The sequence below is a fragment of the Hibiscus syriacus genome, unplaced genomic scaffold (genome assembly GCF_006381635.1).
Source record: "Hibiscus syriacus cultivar Baekdansim isolate YM2019G1 unplaced genomic scaffold, ASM638163v2 tig00110548_pilon, whole genome shotgun sequence".
NCBI lineage: Eukaryota > Viridiplantae > Streptophyta > Magnoliopsida > Malvales > Malvaceae > Hibiscus > Hibiscus syriacus.
In genome coordinates this window covers 3,815,986-3,839,751 of record NW_024062775.1, presented here as the reverse complement: position 1 = coordinate 3,839,751, position 23,766 = coordinate 3,815,986, and the positions used below count along the sequence as shown (strand labels likewise).

The 23,766-nt window shown below is 35.4% G+C and overlaps 1 protein-coding gene across 1 annotated transcript; it reads right to left on the bottom strand.

The window, feature by feature from the left end:
* Window positions 1-15,881: 15,881 nt before the first annotated feature.
* Window positions 15,882-19,767, bottom strand: LOC120130598. The gene is made up of 3 exons (XM_039147809.1): window positions 17,893-19,767; window positions 16,883-17,440; window positions 15,882-16,822 (listed from the first exon to the last, which is right to left on the bottom strand). Exons 1-3 carry the CDS (start codon window positions 19,759-19,761, stop codon window positions 15,932-15,934), a joined length of 3,318 nt encoding a protein of 1,105 aa, XP_039003740.1. The 5' UTR covers window positions 19,762-19,767; the 3' UTR covers window positions 15,882-15,931.
* Between the last annotated feature and the right edge of the window lie 3,999 nt (window positions 19,768-23,766).

Sequence of the window (23,766 nt, the reverse complement as noted above, 5' to 3'; positions counted from 1 at the left end):
ACTTGCACAACAAAATTTTTGTCATGGATAATACTGATGTAGACAATGTTAAGCCAACCGAGGAATGCCATGAAGTACATAATGTTGATGAATCTGACAGATTGGTTGGTCAGCTCTTCTGTTCACGTGATCAAGCTTGGCACTTTTACAAGGGATTCGCACGGGAACATGGGTTTAGTGCACGTAAGGGAACAACACGGCTTGACGTGGAAGGGAATGTGAAGACACAAGAATTTTGTTGTTCCAAAGAAGGGTTTCGAGTATCAAAAGTCAATATTGTTGATCGTCAACGTGCTCATACGCCAGTCACAAGAACAGGATGTAAGGCTAGAGTCGTAGTTACAGCAACAAATACAAACGATCAGTGGGTTATAAGTAAGTCTGATCAGAAACATAATCATGCATTGTGCATATCTGCTATGACACCATTTATGTGTTCTAATAGAGTTGTAAGTAAGGCTGATATCGATGAGGCAACAACATTGAAAGAGGTCGGTGTTGGCATGTCACAAGTAACAAACTATTTAACGCAGCAGGCAGGGGGCTATCATAATGTTGGATTTACACATAAAGACCTCTACAATGCACTTTAAAGAGGTAAAGCAAAGGAAATCGTCGATGGGGATGTGAATCCGCTTATTGCCTACTTTGATTATAAGAAACATGATGATCCCGGGTTTTTTATGACATACTCGGTAGATGAATCGGGGGCATTGTATAATCTTATTTGGTCGGATTCTACATCGAGATCGGATTACACATGCTTCGGTGATGTAATTGCGTTCGACACAACGTACAAAGATAATTTGTATGGTCGACCAATTATGCCTATTGTTGGTGTCAATCATCACCATAACACAATTGTGTTTGCCACTGCCATAATCGCTGACGAGACGTCTCAATCTTTCGAGTGGGTGCTACAGAATTTTTTAGAAGCCATGATGAATAAATCACCTATTTCCGTTGTAACCGATGGGGATAGGGCAATGCAGAGGGCTATCAAATATGTTATCCCTTATGCTAAGCACAGATTATGTTCTTGGCATCTTTCTCGCAATGCACAAGCTAACATTGGTGACCCAAAGTTTACAGCAGCATTCTCAAAATGCATGGCTTCCTGGTGGACAACCAAGGAATTTGATATTCAATGGCGTTCGATTGTTTCAGAATTCAACGTCCAAAAGCATCCATGGGTGATTGAGAAGGGAAATACACGACACTTATGGGCACAAGCATATCTAACCGGTAATTTCTTTGCCAATATTCGCTCAACACAAAGGTGCGAGTCTATGAATGCTTCACTAGCTATTGCACTAAAACACAAGAAGACATATTTAGATGTTGTTCGTGCAATTGAAGATGGAATTAGTAGAATGCGTATGAACGAGTTGAAAGCGGATTACTTAAGTTCCCATACGAAGCCCTTCCAGATCACAAAACTGGTCGACCTTGAAAGCCATGCCGCTGCGATTTTTACCCGCGAATCTTTTCGTGTGTTCCAAGATGAACTTATACGGGAGACATTGTACCGGATTGAGGCAGAGATTAAGTCCTTATCATATGAATGCCAACATTATATTTTGTCAAAGTACGCAGAAAAAAATAGGAAATTTGAAATTAGTTTTGATTCTCGTACGAAAACTCTAATTTGCTCCTGCAAAAAATTCGAGACTGTTGGACTTCCGTGTTGCCATCAACTTCACATTTTGAAGCAATTGGACTACACATATTTTCCCGGGACTTTGATTCAAAGTAGGTGGACTAATGATGCGAAGGCTTCTGCACCCAGCTATGTTGATTTGAATGTGTCTCCAGAAGTGATGCAAATGGCAAGGTTCGCTGCTCTACGTTCAACGTCAAGTAGGTTATGCTACATTGCATCAAAGACAGATGAGTCTTTCAAAACCGCAAGAGATGAGATGAAAAAACTAATAGAAGAATTAGAAAACTCGTTTGGTTTGAATCATTCAGTCAACCAGAGCATTGTAGTAAACAATGTTCGTGACCCTCAACGAAAACAACGCAAGCGAAAAGAAGTGCCGAAGAACAAGGTCGAGAAGAAAATTAGGCGATGTGGGTACTGCAACGGTGAGGGGCATAACAAACTAACATGTCCTCAAGTCAAGCTCAGTTTGAGTACAAGCACACAGCCTACATCAACTGATTTTTTCGAAGACGGAATGGAATGAAAACGATCTCCATATAATATATCGTAAGTATCAACATGACTCCTATTGTATGTACATATAAATATTTTGAATGAAGGAAGAAAAACCGCGTTACTTAAAATTACCGACACTTTTTTAAATGGTATCGACACATTTTTCTTCCAATCTGGACATAAAGTACCGACACAATATTATAAAGTGTCGATATAGGTTGTAGACCTATTCGCTCATAAAACCGGTATATTTATACCGGTTATATTACAAAATTATCTATTACATTATAAATCTGGGTTCCGATGTGTAAATGTCGATACTTTTTTAAATCGTATCGACACATTTTTCTTCCAATATGGACATAAAGTACCGACACAATATTAAAAAGTGTCGATATAGGTTGTAGACCTATTCGCGCATAAAACCGGTATATTTATACCGATAACATTGCAAATTTACCTATTTTATTATAATATGTTGAAAGTGTCCATACTTTTTATAAAAAGGATCGATACTTTTTTTAAAGATATGTAATTTATGTTTCAATTTTTTTTAAGTATGTTTCATGTTTTCCACCTACAATATTAATTTAATAATTTCATTTGCACAAAAAATTAGTTGATTGTTTTGATATTTTATAAAATAATATTAAGAATTTTTAATTTCATGAATTACCTAACTCGTTTGATGTCGTTGACGTAATTCGTTACGCAACATGGAGACTTCACGTTGCAATGATGAAATATCGGATCGCATTCCACTCACAAGGGAATCAATATGCTCCCGAAAATTGACCATGTATTCCATCACGGTCTTAATTGTGACATTCTCTGCAACTGGAGCTTCTTCCATCATTGCGTCTCCACTTGGTTGCTCTTCTTCATGGCCAACGGGGTCCATTTCATCCCTCTCTTGATCTAATCCGACCTCCTTGACACGTTTCCAACCGAGTTTTTCAACAAAATCATATCCCGCTTTTTTAATAAATACCATGTCAATCTTGCGGGTTAATCGAACATGGGCGTCATGCGAAAAATCAACTTCCTTCTTCTTCAACAGATGGGTGATGACACATCCATATGGTAGTGTAGTTAAAATTGTTGCTCCCTTTGTGACCATATATACAATTGTATTAAATATGAGTTTTGCAATGTTTGGAGCCGTTTTGGATTTATACTTTGCTATCCACCAATAATCGCTGTCTCGAAACGTTGAATGTTTTCCCCCACTAGGCCGGATATACCATGTGAGCATTTTGTGAAACACTCTCGACTCTACATCGAGGTGAATTGGGCTATTTCTAGTTACCCGTTTAATTGTAGACCAATCTACACCATTTTTATCTGAATCCCCTGTATTCGCTACACCTAAACCATCCGCAATAGTTTCTGGAGATATATATATATCCTTCCCCATGACATGTGTATTAATTCCTATTATATTAGTCTTATTAGGCTCGTGCTGTAAGGAAGCATTGTTGTAGAAGACTCTAACTAGGTTGGGATAATATCTTGGTTCTACACCAAGGAATTCAAGCCAACCCCAAGATGTAAATGTGGATTTAAAACTAAATGCATATTTATCATCAAACAAGAAACCCAGGTCAATGACACGTTCGGGACGAATCTTCCTTACTTTAAAACTCGTCTGCCATCTTTGTTTCTCCATGTCGGATCTAAAGTTCAGAGTTTCGAAGGACCTGATTTCCTCAGAAGAATCGTTTGTTACAGAAGGAGGTGGTTGAGAAGAACTGGGTTGAGAAGAGCTTTGAGAAAGACCTCGCTTCTGACGCTGACGTTTTGGAGCCATTTTGGTTGGATGCTACCCCTATTACAATGGAACACAAACACATTCAGGAAAAAAACTCCAATATAGAAATCAATCAAACCCATAAAATATCGATAAATTTACCTGAATATCTGATCGTCACTTATGATAACGGTAGAAGAAAGAGGAAGATCTGCCTGCTTGCCTTTATGTTTAGGGTTTCTCGATTAAGAGTACTATATATCGTAAACGGTGGAAAAACACTTGATATTTAAATTAGTATCGACACAAACTATAACGTGTCGACACATTATTTAGACATATTCTCTCATAATACCGGTATACTTGTACCGGTTAGATTGAAAATTACATATTACATTATACTTTTGGGTTCGATGATTTTGGGATCGACACTTTTTATATATGGATCGACACTTTATGGGTGCACCCTGTTTTCCATTCATTCTGGAAAAAAAATATCGACACAAACTATATTAGTGTCGACACATTATTTAGACATATTCTCTCATAAAACCGGTATAATTGTACCGGTTAGATTGAAAAATTACATATTACATTATACTTTTGGGTTCGATGATTTTGGGATCGACACTTTTATATATGGATCGACACTTTATGGGTGCACCCTGTTTTTCATTCATTCTGGAAAAAAAATATCGACACAAACTATATTAGTGTCGACACATTATTTAGACATATTCTCTCATAAAACCGGTAGACTTGTACCGGTTAGATTGAAAAATTACATATTACATTATACTTTTGGTTTTCAATGATTTTGGGATCGACACTTTTTATATATGGATCGACACTTTATGGGTGCACCCTGTTTTCCATTCATTCTGGGAAAAAAATATCGACACAAACTATATTAGTGTCGACACATTATTTAGACATATTCTCTCATAAAACCGGTAGACTTGTACCGGTTAGATTGAAAAATTACATATTACATTATACTTTTGGTTTTCGATGTTTTTGGGATTGACACTTTTTATATATGGATCGACACTTTATGGGTGCACCCTGTTGGCCATATTGTAAATTTGCCTTTTACTTCAAAGTATCAACATGACCCTTAATGTGTATAAGAAACATGTACAACAACATACTGCTAACTTTTCTCATCTCATTCATAATTATATTCACATACAAAAATATAAATCGTATACAAAATTATAAATCTTATACAAAATTAACCCTACATTTACATCATTGCATCCTTTTGTTATTCCTATGTAATATTGCAGCTTTTGTTATCTCCTGTCTTCGTTCATTTTGATTGTGGCTTACGAGATCGTTTAATATTCGCGATCGATCCCAGTCTCCAACAACCTATATTCAAATTGTCAGAACGTTAAGTATTGTCAACTACAGCATTCAATCTACGACTTTTAACAATTTTACCACAAACGATTTTTTCTATCCACTTACAAAATCACCAGTTGCCCCTGTAGAACCGATCGATTCCATCCACATCAACACATATATGCCGCAATCATGTCTGTTTCAAAATTTGAAAACCACACATGTCAATTATGATGAATACTGCATAAATTAAGCTTTCTATTTGTGATAACATCTCATACCCATTCAATTGCTTATTCTTCTTATGCTCCACAAATTTGAAATTTTTCAAGGGATACTTTCCTAGAGATCCACAGGACTCAACCCAAATGCGTTTCTTATTATAAGAATCTAATATTTTAATCTGCATTAAAATAGAAGAAGTTATGCACCAAAAAAATTATGCATTATAATTTACATAATGTCCTTTCATACATACATACATACCAATCTCTTAGCATCCTTCACTCTCTGTTTAGCTGCTTCAGTTGTAAACATACTATCATATATTGTTACAACACGATCTACCATATCCAACACCAACAGATACCAATGTGAATTATGGTAGTTTATTGTGATCATGATCTGCAACAAATTTCACACCCAATTTGACAAAATTCAACATTCTATATCCGAAAACATCATATGCAATTGGTATGGTGTCTTACCTTCTCACAGTCGGTGAATTTCACATAGTTATCCAATATGACACCCCAGAAGGTAGAAATACTCTCAACACTTTCTTTGTTGTTGGCATACAACGCCTGTTGCTGTAATTACACAACAAACATTATTAATTTACCGTCTATAACACTACTTTTCAATATTATTAATTTAACTCACCACTAAGAGGTATGGAAGGTAGCCAATCCTCCGGAGTGACTTTTGAGAATCGTAGCATATGGTCCAGGCGAGCAAATCGATAACCTAACAAAATTAATTACACAATCAGAACATATTCAATAAGTTTTAACATTTTCTACTTTCTACTTACCACGCCGCCAACCCATTCCGTAGGCTTCAACGTTGCAACGTCGTATACAGTAGCGAATTGATTTCCCATTGAGATTACAGAATATCTGTATGAATCATTAGGATTAATATGTTGTCATGAAATATTTAAATATCACTCACAAAATATATTTCACTTACCCCGATTCTAACTCGCTATTCCATACATAATCACAAATTGCAGCTTCGATGTCATCAATTCCGCTTGGAATATCCGCTTTTCAACCTACAATTTTGCATACAAATTTTGTCACAACAACATAATAAAAATAAAATTAAGTATTCTTTTATTAAACTTACCTTCTGCTTCTTCTTCTGGGGTGCAGGACATTCCGAATCCAAAACTGCTGCTATAACACTCTCCGGTGTATAAATGACATCGACTTCCTTCCTCCTCATTTCTTCCATCTCTTCTTCTTTCTCCTCCCTCTTTTCTTCTTCATATTTTTTTAGTTCATCGTACTTTTTTTCTACATAGCTCTTCATCTCTTTTATTTCACCCTTCAATTGAGCTCCTTCATCCGAGTATTTATCAACCACCCCCTTCACCCCCGTAAGTTCACTCCTCAAATCCACAACCTCCTTCACCACTCCCTCAAATTTTTCTCCCGTCACCATCTTATATCACCCCTTAACACCCCAACTTCTTTCACCACTTCACCCCTCAACACCTCTACTTCTTTCACCACTCCATCTATTTTTCCTTCCACTACCCCCTTATGCCTCTCAAGTGTATCTTCGACTCTCTCGAGTTTCTCTACGACTCGATCAAGTTTCTCTTCGACTCTTGATTGTCTTTGCATGATTTCAAATTGGATTTTTTTGATATCAGCCAATTCAGACATCAAAATGTCGAAGTTACTATGTTTTCCCTCACCGTCGTCCCACTCACCGTCATCCCCCAATACAACCATCCCTCATTTCTTCTCCTCTGCCTCCACTGCCTCCTCTACATCCTTGCCAATAACCTTCAAAATTAAATTACAATATTAAGACATTGATTATATTCTTAATATTATTTAATTACATTTATTACCATTTCTTGCTTCTTCCCTCTATCCAACTTCAACTTCACCATCACTCTAACCACCTCTTCCTTCCCCATGCACGGATGCGTGCCACTCCGGTTCTTTCATAAGCCGGCACTGCCTCACAGCCCGACCAAAAATCGAACAGTGCAACCTGCATTTATAATAAAATTTATATTTTTATATAAAAACACAAAAAAGTGATTCAACTCATTTACCTCTAAGATTGCTATGCACCCTTTGAGGTATCTCTGGCTGCCCTTTTTAAAGGTGATTATTGATTCAATCAATCTCGAATGGATATATTCAGCCCAATTGAATTCACCCTTCAAGCCTTCATCGCAAATGAGTTTCATATATTCCTTGTTCGTTGACGTATCACCCGTTGGACAAAGAAATATCCCGACAAGGTACAATAGAACTCGGGCCTTCAGCTCATCCCCCCAGTAAGATCCACTTTTGATATCCTCTTCAACTTCAGCATATGTCACCTTATGATTCAACCATATTTGGAGGCAAGTGCTTTCCAGTTCTTACTCCTACAGACTTCTATAACACTTTTGCCTTTGTTTTGTACCCCCAAGACGGCTGCAGCAGTCGATACCCCCAGAGGGAATGAATAATCACCATACTTAGCCATACATTGACTGACGTCAAATTGTGCCATCAAGGATCGACACAATTCCCTCCGAATAGGTCGATCCCTTACTCCGATCAACGATCCAAAACCTATTTCTCCTAGCACATTCAACTGACCCTTCTCCTTAAGGTGTTTAATTAATAAATTCACCTTTTTAATGCTGCATCTTGTCGACACTTCCTACATTTTTTAACAATATATAATGTTATAGTTCTTATATATTTTGTATCAACGTATTTACAAGTTTAATGAATACCTTATTTTCATGTGCTTTCCTCCGTTCTTTGTATTCTTTACTATCATTCCTTGACTGTGTGATGTAAGGTTCCTTTTCAGCATCACTCATTGAATTCCATTTGGACCTCACATCTTTTTTCACCTAATATTAAACATAAACGTTTCTTAATCAATACATTAACACTAAATACTAATACTACTCAATGTCAATTTCATTTTACATACCGAACCGCTCTGTGTGCCATTTCCCTTCATCCTTTTGCATTCGGCCATACTGTTAACATTTAAAATTTGTAATCAATTTAAAGTTTATCGATACTTTAATCCAATTACCATTTCAACAATAATAACAAAAAGACATTGATACTTACTAGAAGTACATATATCCACCCTTTGGTTGCTTTCGAGTCTCGGCCTCAATTTCAAAGTCATCTGCTCCACCAACAATTTTCCAACCCATTGACTCCATTTTTCCTTCATATATCAGTTTACGCAAATCAAATTATTTTGTTATATACACTTTATTCAATATACAAATATAGATAACTACTCTTGTGGTAAAACGGTTTTCTTCAAAAGAATTTGAATGGCCACACCAAAATGTGTCGGCACATTTATACAACCTATAATATCATTTTCTACCTATAATATTTAATAAAGTATCGACATTTATATTTTTCCTTGAATATCTATTTCTACCTGCAATCGGTCCCAAATGCTTCCTTACTCCAAAACCCCAAACAACACATAAAAAACCCTATCGCGATTACTGTAATAATAAAAAATTAGGGTTTCGACAACATACTTTTCGATTCGACTGCAGCAACAAACAAACAAACTTCGCTTTAGAAACGCCTTCTGAAATGCAGCAACAATTACGCTTCGATTTCAAAAACTCGTCCGTTCTATCTTTTTTCAGAGGATATTTAGCTATGGCCTTTATATTTTCATCGGATATGTTATTTATATTTAATCGATACAAATACAAAAGTGTCGATACTTTTATGTCAGGTGTCGATACTTTCGAAAGGATAATTACCTATTTCTTTGAAAGTGTCGATAATTTATTACACGTACTTACGAAAGTATCGACACTTTCAATATATCCGGTATCATTTTACCGGTTTTATCATTTTGATACCGGTTTTATCATATTTTTACCTGTTATATCGTTGTGGATCGATATATTTTTTTAAAGTATCGACACATTATAGGCGCTATAACTGCTTCTCTTTTAAATTCACAAAGTGTCGATCATTATATAAAGTATCGACACTTTTAATATATCCGGTAACGTTTTACCGGTTTTATCATTTTGTTACCGGTTTTATCATATTTTTACCTGGTATATCGTTTTGGATCGATACATTTTTTTTAAAGTATCGACACTTTATAGGATTTAAAACTGCTTCTCTTTTAAATTCACGAAGTGTCGATCCTTATATTAAAGTACCGACACTTTAAATGTATCCGGTAGCGCTTGACCGGTTTTATCATTTCTATACCGGTTTTGTCATAGTTTTACCTGTTATATCGTTTTGGATCGACACGAACCGGTAGCACAATTTTTTAATAATTCTTCATGACTTAGACCTACTTTTATAAGTATGGACACTTTTATAAAAATGATATATACTTTTTTTAAAGTTATGTAATTTATGTTTCAATTTTTTTAATAGTGTTTCATGTTTTCCACCTACAATATTAATTTAATAATTTAATTTACACAAAATATTATTTGATTGTTTTGATATTTTATAAAATATTATTTAGAATTTAAATTTAACAATATTAACCAAATATAATAATAAATATGTTTTCAACAGTGAAATAAGTATGGACACTTTTATAAAAATGATATATACTTTTTTGAAAGTTATGTAATTTATGTTTCAATTTTTTTAATAGTGTTTCATGTTTTCCACCTATAATATTAATTTAATAATTTCATTTACACAAAAAATTATTTGATTGTTTTGATATTTTATAAAATATTATTTAGATTTTAAATTTAACAATATTAACTAAAGATAATAATAAATATATTTTCACAGTGAAATAAGTATGGACACTTTTATAAAAAGGATAGATAATTTACAATATAACAGGTAAAAATATGACAAAACCAGATTCATTATGACAAAACCGGTAAAATTTACTTGATATGTTAAAAGTATGGACACTTTTATAAAAATGATAGATACTTACCGATAACCAAAGTTTACCGGTTACCAAATTTTTTAATAGTTTTTCATATTTTCTACCTAAAACATTATTAGTTGTCAACATAATAGGTACCGCTAAACCGAATTTATTAAATACATTTTAATGTATCCGGTAATGCTGTATATTAGCCGTATATTAACCCGCCTTTCCTTGTCGTTGATAACATCTTAATGAAATTGTTTATTTTATTGAAAACAAGATTTTGTTTAGCTTATATTAAATAGTATTTTCTTTAATTTTGTTTAGCTTATATTATATTACCGTCTTAGTGTAATTAACGATGAAATGAACATGTATCAAGCTGCTACCCGAGTCCTTTACCTTCGACATTGATATATACCATTCATTTTATATTTAATTTTAATGTTTCCATACGATTTTCACTAATTTATTGTGTATATAACTACAGACCACCTTATATTAAATAGTATTTTCTTTGTGCAAAAAGAAAGAACAAATCAAGATTTAAGCATTACTCATCATATTGACATTATATGACCATTATTTGATCATATTATATTGAATTGCATGTCCAGCTCAGTTGGTAGAGCATAAGGCTCTTAATCTTGGGATCGTCCTACGATGGGCAATTCATAATTTAGAGGTCTTCCACGGAAACTGCTCTCAACCTGGTGTTGGGGCAGCCTACTATCTTAATTCTCTCTTACCTCATTACATATGAGAACAAGGGTCAGCTAATATATTGAATGCTATTTTGTACATACCATGCTTTTACATGGATTCATTAAAGAAGAAGAAGGTAAACATCTTTTAGGTATGGTTTGAGAGAGACATTATTAGTAATTAGAGTAGAATGTGCATGGCCGTTGAATTGAAAGAATGATGTGTTTTTGGTAGCAGAAGCACGTGAGGGATCACGTGCCATTCACCCAATCCAATATCTAGTCATTTTAGTTTTAGATACATAAATAATAAATCCATATCAAATCTAATAAAAAAGGTGGGGAAAATAATAATATGAAGAAATAAATCCAATTAAAATGTTATAGTTTGGACATTCTTCATCTTGTACAAATTGGTGGTTAAAAGTTTTAGCTAATTGTTCATATTTTCATTTCCCTAAGACAGATTATTCGATAAATCTTAATATTTATAATCTTATTTTTAAAGAAAGTGATAAAAGAATATTTAAAATTGTGCTTTTTTTAAATTGTTGATTAAAATTAGAAATAATTAACTGTTTTGAGAAATACTGTGGGTATAACAAAGCTCAAACATTAAATGTTATATAAATATATATACACACACATGATAAATGGAAAACTGAGGTGGAGTACCAGAATTTTTACCAGCTAGTAAATAGAAACAGTGATTACAGCATCCAGATCAGCTTGTATATTTGTATGCAATATCTTATATGGGACAGAGAGAGGTCCCCAAAAAAAGGAAAAGCCCGATGGATCACTTTCCCAATTGGCTGTACCCGTGGTCCAAAAAGTCAAATCTACAAAACTGGACCACCATGGATAGGTACCCATGCACCAAGACAGAACCTGTTTACAGACTGGAATGAGAAACAAGGATTTACCTGAAAGAAATTTCATCTGCTTGCCCGGTTTAGTGAGGAATAAGCCAGACTCAGAATTTCACACATTACATGAGAGTGACCACCACCAAAGAAAGTGGGACGGTTGGGAGCTTAGATTTTGTTTGTTAAGTAGGTTATGGAACTTTCGACAGAAGATGGTCCCAGGAAATTCCCGTATAAGTACAGTTAGGCTCACAATAAACTTGTCCTAATGTTTGCTCTATTTCTTGCTCAAAACAAATGACAATCCTGTCTTGTCCACATCATTGTCTCAAGAGGTGAAAACGCACCTTATCTCTATATTCATTCAATGCTCAGAATCATTAAATGAGAAAGCTATGGCATTCAGACAGTTTTTATATCGAATGCCTACCTTGCCGATGATAAGGCTCGGAAATTGTGCGTGTCCGTCTTAGCACATGCATTGGCAGCTGTGAGCTGACCCATTTGACAAGTTCCTGTAGAAAGAAAGAAGGGGACATACAATAACAAGTTTATGGGTTCATTGTGTAACCGAAAAAAAATCTTTTTCCCCCAAGAATTACCATAACGAGGGTCTTGGAATATAAAATTGAACCAATAATTCCCTATTAGAAAAGTCACGCATTAATCTAAAAATAATATAGAAAAAATAATAATAAAACAAATATCATTATAAAAATCAAAGGGTTCGAATGAGTTTAATTTATCTTAAGATTGTTATTCAAAATAACAATTTAAGATAAAATCAAACCTGAAAAAAAAAGTTAAGCTTCTTAAAATCAAATCAAAAATAAATATAGATAAAAATACTCTCTTTTTTTATTTTGACCTTATGAAACAGTTTAGACCTATCGCTACACAGTTTACTTAAGATAGATTTTCGACCATTCCTTTGATACTTGAGTTTGTTTGCCGTTGTTTCTAGGGTATAACAACTTGATAATCAAATATCTTTGCCTTCTATTATAATCGAAAAACTAAGAAGGAAATAAAATAAAGGTGTCACTATTCAAAGAATTAAAGAACTGGTTTAACAAAATGGTACGAAGTTCAGACGTTTTATCTTCCACCGGTGGAAAGTGGACGGCGTTCATCGAAAACTTGAGTAAGAGAGTTTCCAGAAGCGCTCTGTGGGAGCTTTTCAACCATCATGGAAAGGTTCGCAAGGTTTTCATCCCCTCTTTGAAGGTCAACGTGACGCAATATTAACCTTACGCAACCGCCCGTAACAGCCGCAATCCATTTAAAAATCACGCCCGCAACAATCGCAACATGTTACTTACATAACGTCCGCAACATCCGCAACCGCGACGCTATTTTATACTATGTTAACAGGATAATAAAATCCTCTTATGACATCGAGTTTATTCAAAGGGCGCTTTTTAACAACGGGATTTAGGTTAAGATTGCGAGATGGGGTTATGCTAAGAATTCTTGCATCCTTACTTTCGCGTCCGATTAAGAGAAAAGAGAGACTTGATTAAATAAACATGATGAGTTGATCTATTGGTTTGACTTGCTAGCCCCTCTTGCTTCAGAAAATGGGATTCTTTTGGTCTTTTGCTCAGTTTCGCTCTTAGGAGTTCCTCTGAAATGCTGGCAAGATACCTTTTTCTCTTCCTTAGCAAACCATTGGGGTTCTCTGGTTTGTATCCAGGAAACTACCAGCAGGAAGGAAGACTTAACGATGGCGAAGATGTTAGTAAGGGTGGAGAGTCCCTTTATATTCCGAGGTCTATTTCCATTGTTTCAAACGGTAGATCACATGTGATAAAAATTAAGCTGAAAATGGATTCAATGAGCTTGGAGGTTAATCAAGATCAGGAACAAGAAGGAAATGATGCAGATATCTGGAACGAAGAGTCATCGGAAAGTGATCGGAGCGATCATCGATTTCTTTAAGCGGCCCAGAAAGTCAAATCGTCTTACTTGGAAACTCAAGATAGAATTGAATCGTGACATTTTGGTAGGTGGACAAGTGGCGATCCAGGAAATGAGACAGTTTAATTCCTTACGTGGCTCGAGGAATCCATCTTTGGTGTCAGAAAGGGAAGAGGCAAACAACAATATGGTGTAGAATGTCTATCAAGGTGTATTGGATGATATAAATGGGGATTGTGAAGTTCAAGATCCCAATTTGAACCAATCAGCTGGTTCTATACCTCTAAATGATGATATTAATGGGCCTGATCGCAAGAATGGAAGGGAAGTTTTAAACCCTAACCATTAATCACTTCGATTCATTAAGGGAGGAAGTATATAAGTTTTTCCAGTCCAATGTCTCCACTAAGTTCAGCAGACAATAAAAAATTATTTCCTTTATTAAATAATATATCAAAATAAATAAATAAAAAAGAAGAAATGTATTCACAAGTAGAAGTCCGTCAACTTCTCTAAGCATGTTCATATCCACCATAGTAGGTTCCTTATTCACCTTTAGGTAACGTAGCTCACTCTGCAGGATGCTTACTAACTTCATATTACAAAGGATGGATACTCTTTTTCGGATAATTAAATGCATACTCTCTGTAAAATGAAATGCAGTGGTGCACTGAAGGACCCACTAACCATGTCAAAGAAACATACAGAATCGGTAGTTGCTAACAGTATCAGAAATGAACATTAGATGCCCTCTAGAGATGATTGTAGCATATTATGTTTTCTTTGAAGTTGCAAAAAAAAAAAACAAAATTTCAATAGATTTTTATCAATATCAATCCCAATAAAAACTGGGCCTCGCATATACATGTACCACTGAAACTGTAAGCTTCTGTTACAGAACCAGGTTCTATGGATAAAAGACAAAAAAGGCAAAAGAATAGCACAATTCTGTTTACTAACAAGAGCATTTCGAAGTTGTCAAGAAAATTTTGCAGATAAAGAAACTTAAAAGGATATTAGTGCCAAATGTTTATAGAAGTTTTGACAGGATGTTATTTTACCCTATATAAAGGGATATGCACACTGATTACAGATTTGATACTAAAGGGCATTGCACAAGTGATCCACTCTAGTACACTGCCCAGTCCTTAGAATTAACAAGTAGAATGTTCTAGACATCAGAAATTCTATCAAAAGACAGAAGTTCTGGACTAATTTATGGCTGTTCACTCGTACCCATTCCCACCATGCACCCATCATCGGACAAATGCACATTACACAAATACAAGTCCAAACACATCAGTATCCAAGTTATCCAATTGATGTTCTGCTACCAGGAATACAATCACAAAGCATGTAGAAGTCCTAATATCCAAACTCAAACTCAAGACCAGCCCTGGAATGAAATGATGAATCTATATTCTCCTCTATTTTAAAGTAAAAACACATCTGTTAAGGTGGTTACACTTGATGCAATTAGGAAACAACATTCTCAAACCTTCTTGCAATGCTAGCTTTTAATCAGTTTGACGGCATAGATACACCATCATTTAGTATGTACAAGTTTCGGCTTCCAAATATAAATCTTTAAATAATAAATACTATATTCTGACACATGAAAAATTGTCAGTGTGACTGTTGCAGAGATTGGAAACAATGTTTTAACAAGGCTAAGGGCCTTTGGTAATCTACAAATATGAGACACATGCCGACACATGCAGAGAGAGAGACATGCACATCAACCGAGAAAAAGGTAAGCATACAACTCAACAGAAATAATTAGTATGAGCAACCAGCATATTAGTTGCTTATAGTAGAGGAAAGAAAATTCTTGCAATTGCCTAGCAGTAAAAGTGAAACCTTCTAAAAAGTTGAGGCAGAAACCAGGGTCCTCTAGGAGGAATAAGGTAACACCTGTATGCACATAAAAAGATGAGCATGCAAGAGTATGCAAGTATTTAGGCAAAACATATAGACAAGTATTATCAGTGCTTAAACCTAACTTAGGGGATGCAAGACAAGTAGCAGTTATCTAGATACTTATTATTTCCCTTCTTGATTGAAGCTTACAGAGCTTGGTTCAGATTTTTTTCATGAAAGTTAGTGGACCCCTTGCAAAGAAACTCTCAGGGTCACTTTCTGTAGTGCTAGAATTGAAGGTAACATCCTTTGAACTACCCATTATATGGAGTCCAGAAAAATGGTCACCCCAAATATTATATGTATATTCATCTCTCAGCCTACACTTTCTTTCTGCATTTATGGTTTTCTGGTCAGAGAGTTTAGGTCCGGGAGCTCGAACGCTAGGAGCAATAACAGAGGTTGAAGACAAAGGAAAAGAAGAGCTAAGCATACTGGGGGTAGCCCTGCCTGGACAAGGAGAAATAGTAGAGGGCAAGAAAACAGAATTTGGAACAATTTTCCTTGGCAATGTAGACTGCTCTTGAATCGAAGAATACCAGTTATTGCTTCCATGTTCCCCAGAAACCTTAGGTGCTAACAAGTTTTCTTCAGAAATAGGCCCGAAAACTTGACCTTTCTCACAGCATTGGTCAGCCAATTGGCTAAAAGGATTTCTAGCCTCAGCAGATTGGTCAACGACAGGACAGAGTGACCATTTGCGATTAGGTAATACAGATGTTATAGGGGACAGTGGAGATGAAGGCGTAGAATTTCCACTTTGATTACCTGACACTTCAATCAATTCTCTAAATCCACCTTTTCTTTTCCTTCTCCTTCTTACCTTTTCTTTCTCAATCCTGATTGAGAGGTAACCCGCTTGAGGGGCTTCCTTTATATCAAGATTTTCAGTCACAGCAGATTTTGAGGGCAGAGATTGCAAAGAAGTTTCCCTCTCAGGATCTAAGATACTGTTAGGTTCCCAGTCATTTTCTGGAGTTATTTTAGCATTTGGACCAGTTAACTCCTGTCCCTTGGTCCGAACCTGACTGTTTGGGTATCTACCATTAGATGCATCCTTCAAGGATTTAGTATCCCCAACTGAACTTAACAAACCATCCATTTCAGCTGACACAGGAAACTTGCTATTTCTCTGAATACGGTTGGCACGAGAAGATTTTCCTCCAGTCCTGATTGTAGTGATGGAGTTCTTCCCCTCACTCTTGAAAAAGTAATCTCGGGAGCCCAAGACCATTTCTTGGTGAACAAGAAAACACAACACAAGAAACAATAAAGGAGCAGAAACAAGAATTGCCATAGAGAGTAGGCCTCTGTCAGTGCCAAAAGAGGCTCTACCATATGGCTGAGCGTAGGCCTCTGTCAGTGCATTCTCTCGCATGGAGAACCCAAATCTTATTGGCACAATAGATGAATTCTGAACCAAACTACCAGAACGGAGCTTGATAAAATCATCTTGGCTCCTACATTCATCAACAATTCCTCCTGAGTTTAGAATGAGTTGCATTATAACTGGCTGCTTGCTAGGATTTGTCACTGTGATCCACTTGGAGAAGTGACTTCCATCTTGAACCATTGGAAATAGTAACTCATTCTCATCAAGCACTGTCATGCCACCTGAGGTACCTTGAGTTTTCCAGTTTTGAAGTACCAATTCATCAGCTTCTGCTGCCTGCAACACCAACATATGACATCCTTAGCTACCGTGAATCTTGTAGGAAAATTGATTCTTTTTAGACTTAATGATGATATTATAAAAGTCATCAAGAGCGTGTGCATGTAAGAATGCATGAAAAGAGGAAGGAGATAAAACAAAATTAGTCTGACAGAGAGGGATGTGTGGATGCATGATGATAAACGTATAGAAAATAATAAGCAGTTTTGATGATCCAAGAACAAATTCTCATTTGATAGGTCGTTGGTAAGCATATAATGATCTCATATATCTTCCTAACCTAGGTGCTATCCTCCAGGAACTTTACAGGATAAAGATTCTACAACATATGCATGATAAGTAAGAATTTAAGTGAACAAAAGAGTGGAGTATCAGTCACCAAAATAATACAATATCTAAGAAACAACTTCAACGACAAAATTATGTCATTATAACTAAAATAAGCAAACCTTGGTCCATGATGCCAATTGTATGCCGTCACCAAAGGACCCCATCCATGCAATGTCAAATTTAGCCCTTTCAGAATGATGCTTATAAGCCATGGATGGATCTTTTTTATGTTCCATACAAATTTGGAGTATATCCTCACAAGAAACTTCAATTTTAGGGCTTATAGATTCATTCGTCATTATAAGAAATTTACGAATACTGATTAGGTTGGATACTTCAGAAGCTGAATCATGATTTTCATCGGGCAGTTTAGTGCAAGTAATAACAGCAACCTTAGTAACAGCACCAGGGAAGAGTAGCAAACCTTCCATGTGCTTGATATGGAAAACCTTTGTATTTGCAACTTCACTAATCTTGACAACATTCAGCACATAAGGAGCAGAATTTTTCAATGAGATGGCCACAAAAACAGCTCCATTACCATCGTATGGCACCATCATAGCATCAAGAGAAACTGAAACAGAACTTGCAGGATCATCGTAGGATGATTTCCTGTGCAAATCAGCTTCAAGAGGAACCATAACTATATCAACCATGTCTTGTGAAGACCTCAACAGCTGCATACAGAACGCACCTAAAATTCTTCCTTTTGATTCAGGGGATAAATCAATCTCTATGATGGTTTCACTGCTTTTTGGCTTAATCACCCAGTTCCTGTTCAGACTCATAGCACCAAGTGGAAAACCAGCATTACCACTATTCATGACCAACCAATCGTCGGCACTGAGCAAGTTGTGCTCATTATAGCCTTGGAAATTTTCTATGCTACAAACTGCTCCAGTATGTTGGGTAGTGTTCCCTAGAGAAATTGATATCCATGAAGTTATTTCCTCCACATAGAGGGTCACATCAAATGGATTGAACAAGGACAAATTCTTACTCAACTCTTGACTAGAAGAAATACACAGGCCGATCAATGCCTGAATCTCATATGGGGACTCAACAGCAAACCCCTTAGCCTGAACCAGGAAACCACCAGAGCTTGTTTGCAAGATAAGATGAGCTGACGTGAAGCCCACCCATCTAGGTAAAAATACAAAACATATTGAAGCAACTTCACCAGGTCCTAGCAAAACCTCACTAAAATTACAAGGATAGAACTGTAGATTAGTACTGAATGGTTCATAGATGTGTAAAATGCTCTCGTTGCATGTATTAGCTACAGTCAAGTAACCCACTGAAGGTAAAAATAAGTATTTGTGTCCCCAATCCATTACAGGAGAACTTATATACATGTTTGGTGAAGGCAAACCATGAAAAGAACTTTGCTTGGTAGCCACTTTGTTTCTTTCCATCCTAATAGTTCTACTCTTCTGACTGAGTAAAGGTCCTCTACTTGATGAAATATCATCTTGATTAGCATCATCTGTGAGAATGGATGAAAACTCATGGATACCAGCTCTTGAGTATATAGAACATGAAACTATCCTTCCATTTAATAATTTAAACATACTGTGGCTAGATAACCGACTTTTGTTAGTTTCCAGTCCTCTAAGATTACTTTGTTCTGTATGAGATGAAGCATTATCAGACTTACTCCTAGAAACTTCTGAACAGCCTACTTCATCTGTTCTCTGTTTAGTTGAAATGCCAGGCATTGTTGAAGGAAAACAGCATGAATTAGGATTAGTGCAGATAGTCTCAACACTAAAATGAGTCATACAAGTTCCTGTTTCATAGCCAGAATTTGTAAATCCAACATTAGTTTCTTGAAAACCAACATGATCATTATCTCCATAGCAGTCACGCCCCTCATGTTCCTCCGGTTTTTGCATCCAGTTTATGGAACATGGTTCACATGTAGTTAAGTGAAAAAGGGTATATGACAGAACCGAGAAAAGATGGAATACTTTAGCCAGTTGAAACATTCCCCTGAAAAAAAAATCAATTACAAAATGCTTAGTAGAAAGGAAAAATAGTTTACAAATTATCAACAACTAAAAACCATCAACTAAGCAGTAACCAATCAAATTTACTGCTCGGATACTCTTCAACAGAAAATAGCGGAAAAACATAATTACAGCCTCAAATTTCTCCATTTTATGAACATTTTATCCAAAAAAAATTGTGGAAAAACAAAACTATTGCCTCGAATAAAAGGCCATTTATTACACAATGAAAAATATTAGTTAACTAACGAAAGAGCGGAAAACGTGGATTTCAACTTAAGAAAAAAAATTAAAATCCAATAAACAAATAAACAGAGCAGTATGCCGGCGCGATGATAATACTTCTAACTTATAAATTATAGGTGGTGCGATTAATATTCTTCCTATACTAGTAATTTAAAAATAGTCAACAAATTTTATTCTGTTTACAACAAGTTTGGATTTTCTTTTTTAAAAGGCAAGAAATGTATGCTTTGACCATTAAAAAAATATTTTGCTATTGTTTAAAGCAACTTAAACAAAATCATGATGACCGTACGACAACGTTTGAGGTAACACGATTAAAAATTTCGTCCGCTGGCAGTAAAGAAGTAGCTTATTAGCCAAATAAGCAATCGAAAATTCAAGGAGTCTTAAGCGGAAACTAATAGAGTAATCGAAGTTGAAGTAATAATAACAGATAAGGGAGATAGAATCGGATGTGTTTGTAAAGATAGAAAGTGAGAGAAAATGGGAAGGAAAGTGTGAGAAAGTTATAAGAGTGTAACCGGAGAGGAAAAAACATCTGAAATTTCTTCTTCTTCTTGTTCTTCTTCTTCTTTTTATGGTGAATTTATTTTTTTAGGGCTTTTTGTCTGAATTTTGAGGTCGATAAATACGGAAAGCTTAGACCAGAATGGCGCCTGATAACAGCGAATGAATGGCCGCCGAGAAAGAAGACTCCAAATGACTAGATTGTCCATACTCCATACAAAAGATTCCATAAAACCGTCACCATTTAAAGGATTCGAATTAGATTCCGACAAATGTTTTAGGTTCAGATTGAAATGAGCGGACAGCGCAGTCCAAGTGGGCTTAATTTTTTTATACTTTTTAGTTTGAATATTTTTTACACTTTTCTAATAACTTAATTATTTTTAAATAATTAAATTTAATAAAGAATTATTGATGTCTCAATCTCATAATCGAATAAACAAAATACTTTCGTGTTTGGAATATTGAAGAACGCCTTAAAATAATATAATCAAGTCTGTAATTCATGTGTTTTCCATTACGTTAGTATTTTTCATTTTATAATTGGATTTAATTTATTTTGTATCAGTGCAGTCTTTGATTATTTATTAATTTGAGTAAAATAAATAATTTTTCGTGTTAATGTGCTTTTATAATTTAACCAAGGCGCACTTTTTGTTGCCTACTTCCAATAGAAGTTGGCCAGCTTATAGTGATTGGGAGTTGTTGAGCGCGAAAAATGAAACGGCTTTGGCACGTCGAGGTGCGAGCCCCACCGCAGTCGCACGGTCATGCTCCTCACGCACACTCTTGTCCTTGCACTCGTCCTTGCACGGATTCATATTTCATGCATAGGTAGATTGCTTTAGTGAAAATATATTACCTTGGCTTAAAATAAACTGAATTTTTTTAAGAAAAAAATAAAGTAAACTTAAGAGATACCTATATGAAATGTAATTTTTTTGGATAAGCAGAAATTTATTATCCAAAGAAGAAGGTTCAACAACAAAATCCCAATTAGGAGTATAAACAACTACTTGCAACAAAAAATGTTAGTCTATACCCCAATAATTACATAGGATAATATTAACACTATCATTTCTATTAAATTTTTTGTCGCTGAGCTTGATTCGAACAAGGTCTTTGATGATCTTTAGGACTTGTTCAGGTAATCTTGACTCTCTTCTGAAAATTCTTTTATTTATTTCTTCCCAGATGTAGTAGATGTAAGCGGTCCAAGCTAGTTTGAGAAGGGTGATAAGAAGAGATTTACCCTTCCATTCAAGAGAAGCCCATTCAATCCTTGTTTCCCAAGTGTTGTGCATGTTGCGCATGAGAGTAAGACTCATGATAGAGTTCCACAGTGAAGTAGCATAAGAACAATCCACAAATAGATGGTTTCTTATTTCAAGAGACTCATTACATAATAATCATAAATCATCTGAAGCAATTCCCATTCTAAAGAGCATGTCCCGAGATGGAATTCGATCCATGATAGTCATCCATGAGATAATACTTAACTTAGGAACGTGGAGAGGAAACCATATATTTTTATGCCATGGAACCTTTGGTTTGTGAACTCTCACTTCCTCTCATAAGTCTCTAGTCTTCGATAATCCAGTGTTCAGGAGAGGGAGGACTTCACCCCTTAGCTTAATAAGTTTCTTGAAACATCAGTTATAAGAAGAACATTCACTAATGACAGTGAAGTTACTGCTTTTAATAACATATCAGTGAATCCATGCTACCCAAAGTGATCATTCACCAGCAAGTAATTTTCGAATAAGATGGGCTATGCAAGTTTTGTTCCATGATATGATATCTTCTAAACCGATACCACCTTTAGATTTGGGACAACATATTTTATCCCAACTGATCCTTGCACCTGAAGCAGCCTTATCTGCACATTTCCAAAGAAATCTAGAGCAGAGTTGATCAAGATATTGCCTACACCAGAAGTTAACAACACTGTATAAAACAGTTTTAATAAGCTCTAGTCTTCCTGCATAACTTAGGAATTTTCCAAACAGTGACGAAGCCTTAGTTTAATGTTGTCAATAAGAGGCAGACAATCATTTTCTATTAGCTTTCTAGTAACAAGGGGAATACCAAGATATCTAACAGATAGAAAACCATGCTTGAAACCAGTAGCAGATTTAATAATTTCCAGATTTCTAGAAGAGATACCAACAGAATACAATTTTGTCTTGGTAATATTAAGTTTAAGGTCAGACAAATCATAGAAATGATTAAGCACAGTCATGACTCCAACAATTGATTCCATATTTCCTTTGCAAAAAATTAAAAGATCATCTGCGAAAGATAAATGAGTAATGCCAATTTTTTTGCACTTAGGATGGTACCCAAATATTCCTCTGGCAGCAAATATATTGAGAAGATTAGAAAGAATATTTATTGCTAGCACAAATAAAATTGGTGATAAGGGATCACCTTGTCTTGTACCTCTTTGACCCTTAAAGTAGACTATCAAACTTCCATTAAAGGAAATGAAATATCTGAAGCTTCAAGCCACCTTATGAAGGTGAGAGGCATCCTAATAGCATAAAGAATAGAAGTTAAGAAGTCCCAGTGGAGAGAGTCAAAGGCTTTTTGAAGGTCAATCTTGAGGGCACACCTTGGAGAAATATTTTTCCTTCCATAGCCTTTCACCAATTCTTGGGCAAGAAGAGTGATGTCGATAATAGACCTACCTTTCGCAAAAGTTGTTTGGTTAAGGGATATTAAATCAGGTGTAACACCCCAATCCGTATCCGACCCGGATCTGAGTCTGAGGTGTAACATTAACCTTTCAAAGCATTTTCCTTTACAAACTAATAAAAATTTAAATTCAAATTTCAAGAAAATAAATATTTTATATTAATTAATCAATTTGTTTACAAAACATATCAGAGCATATTCAACTCAATATATTAGTACATACCAACTATGTTCAAAATAACAAAATACATCTAAACATCTCTTTTCTGATCTGAACTTTGTAAGGGATATGTTGACCTGTCTTGCTCCACTTAGCTTTTCTTCTCGCTCTTCGGAACCTGTGAAACAATCACACGCTATGTCTATGACTTAGTGAGTCATAAAAAGTAATCTAATATAATTTACATACACTAACCATGCATGAATAATTTTTGCTATCATAACCATGCAACTCATATACTTTTCATTCAGTAAGTATATACATACATACATGTCATCATTTATGTTTCTACCATATTCCTACCCTATTATCAT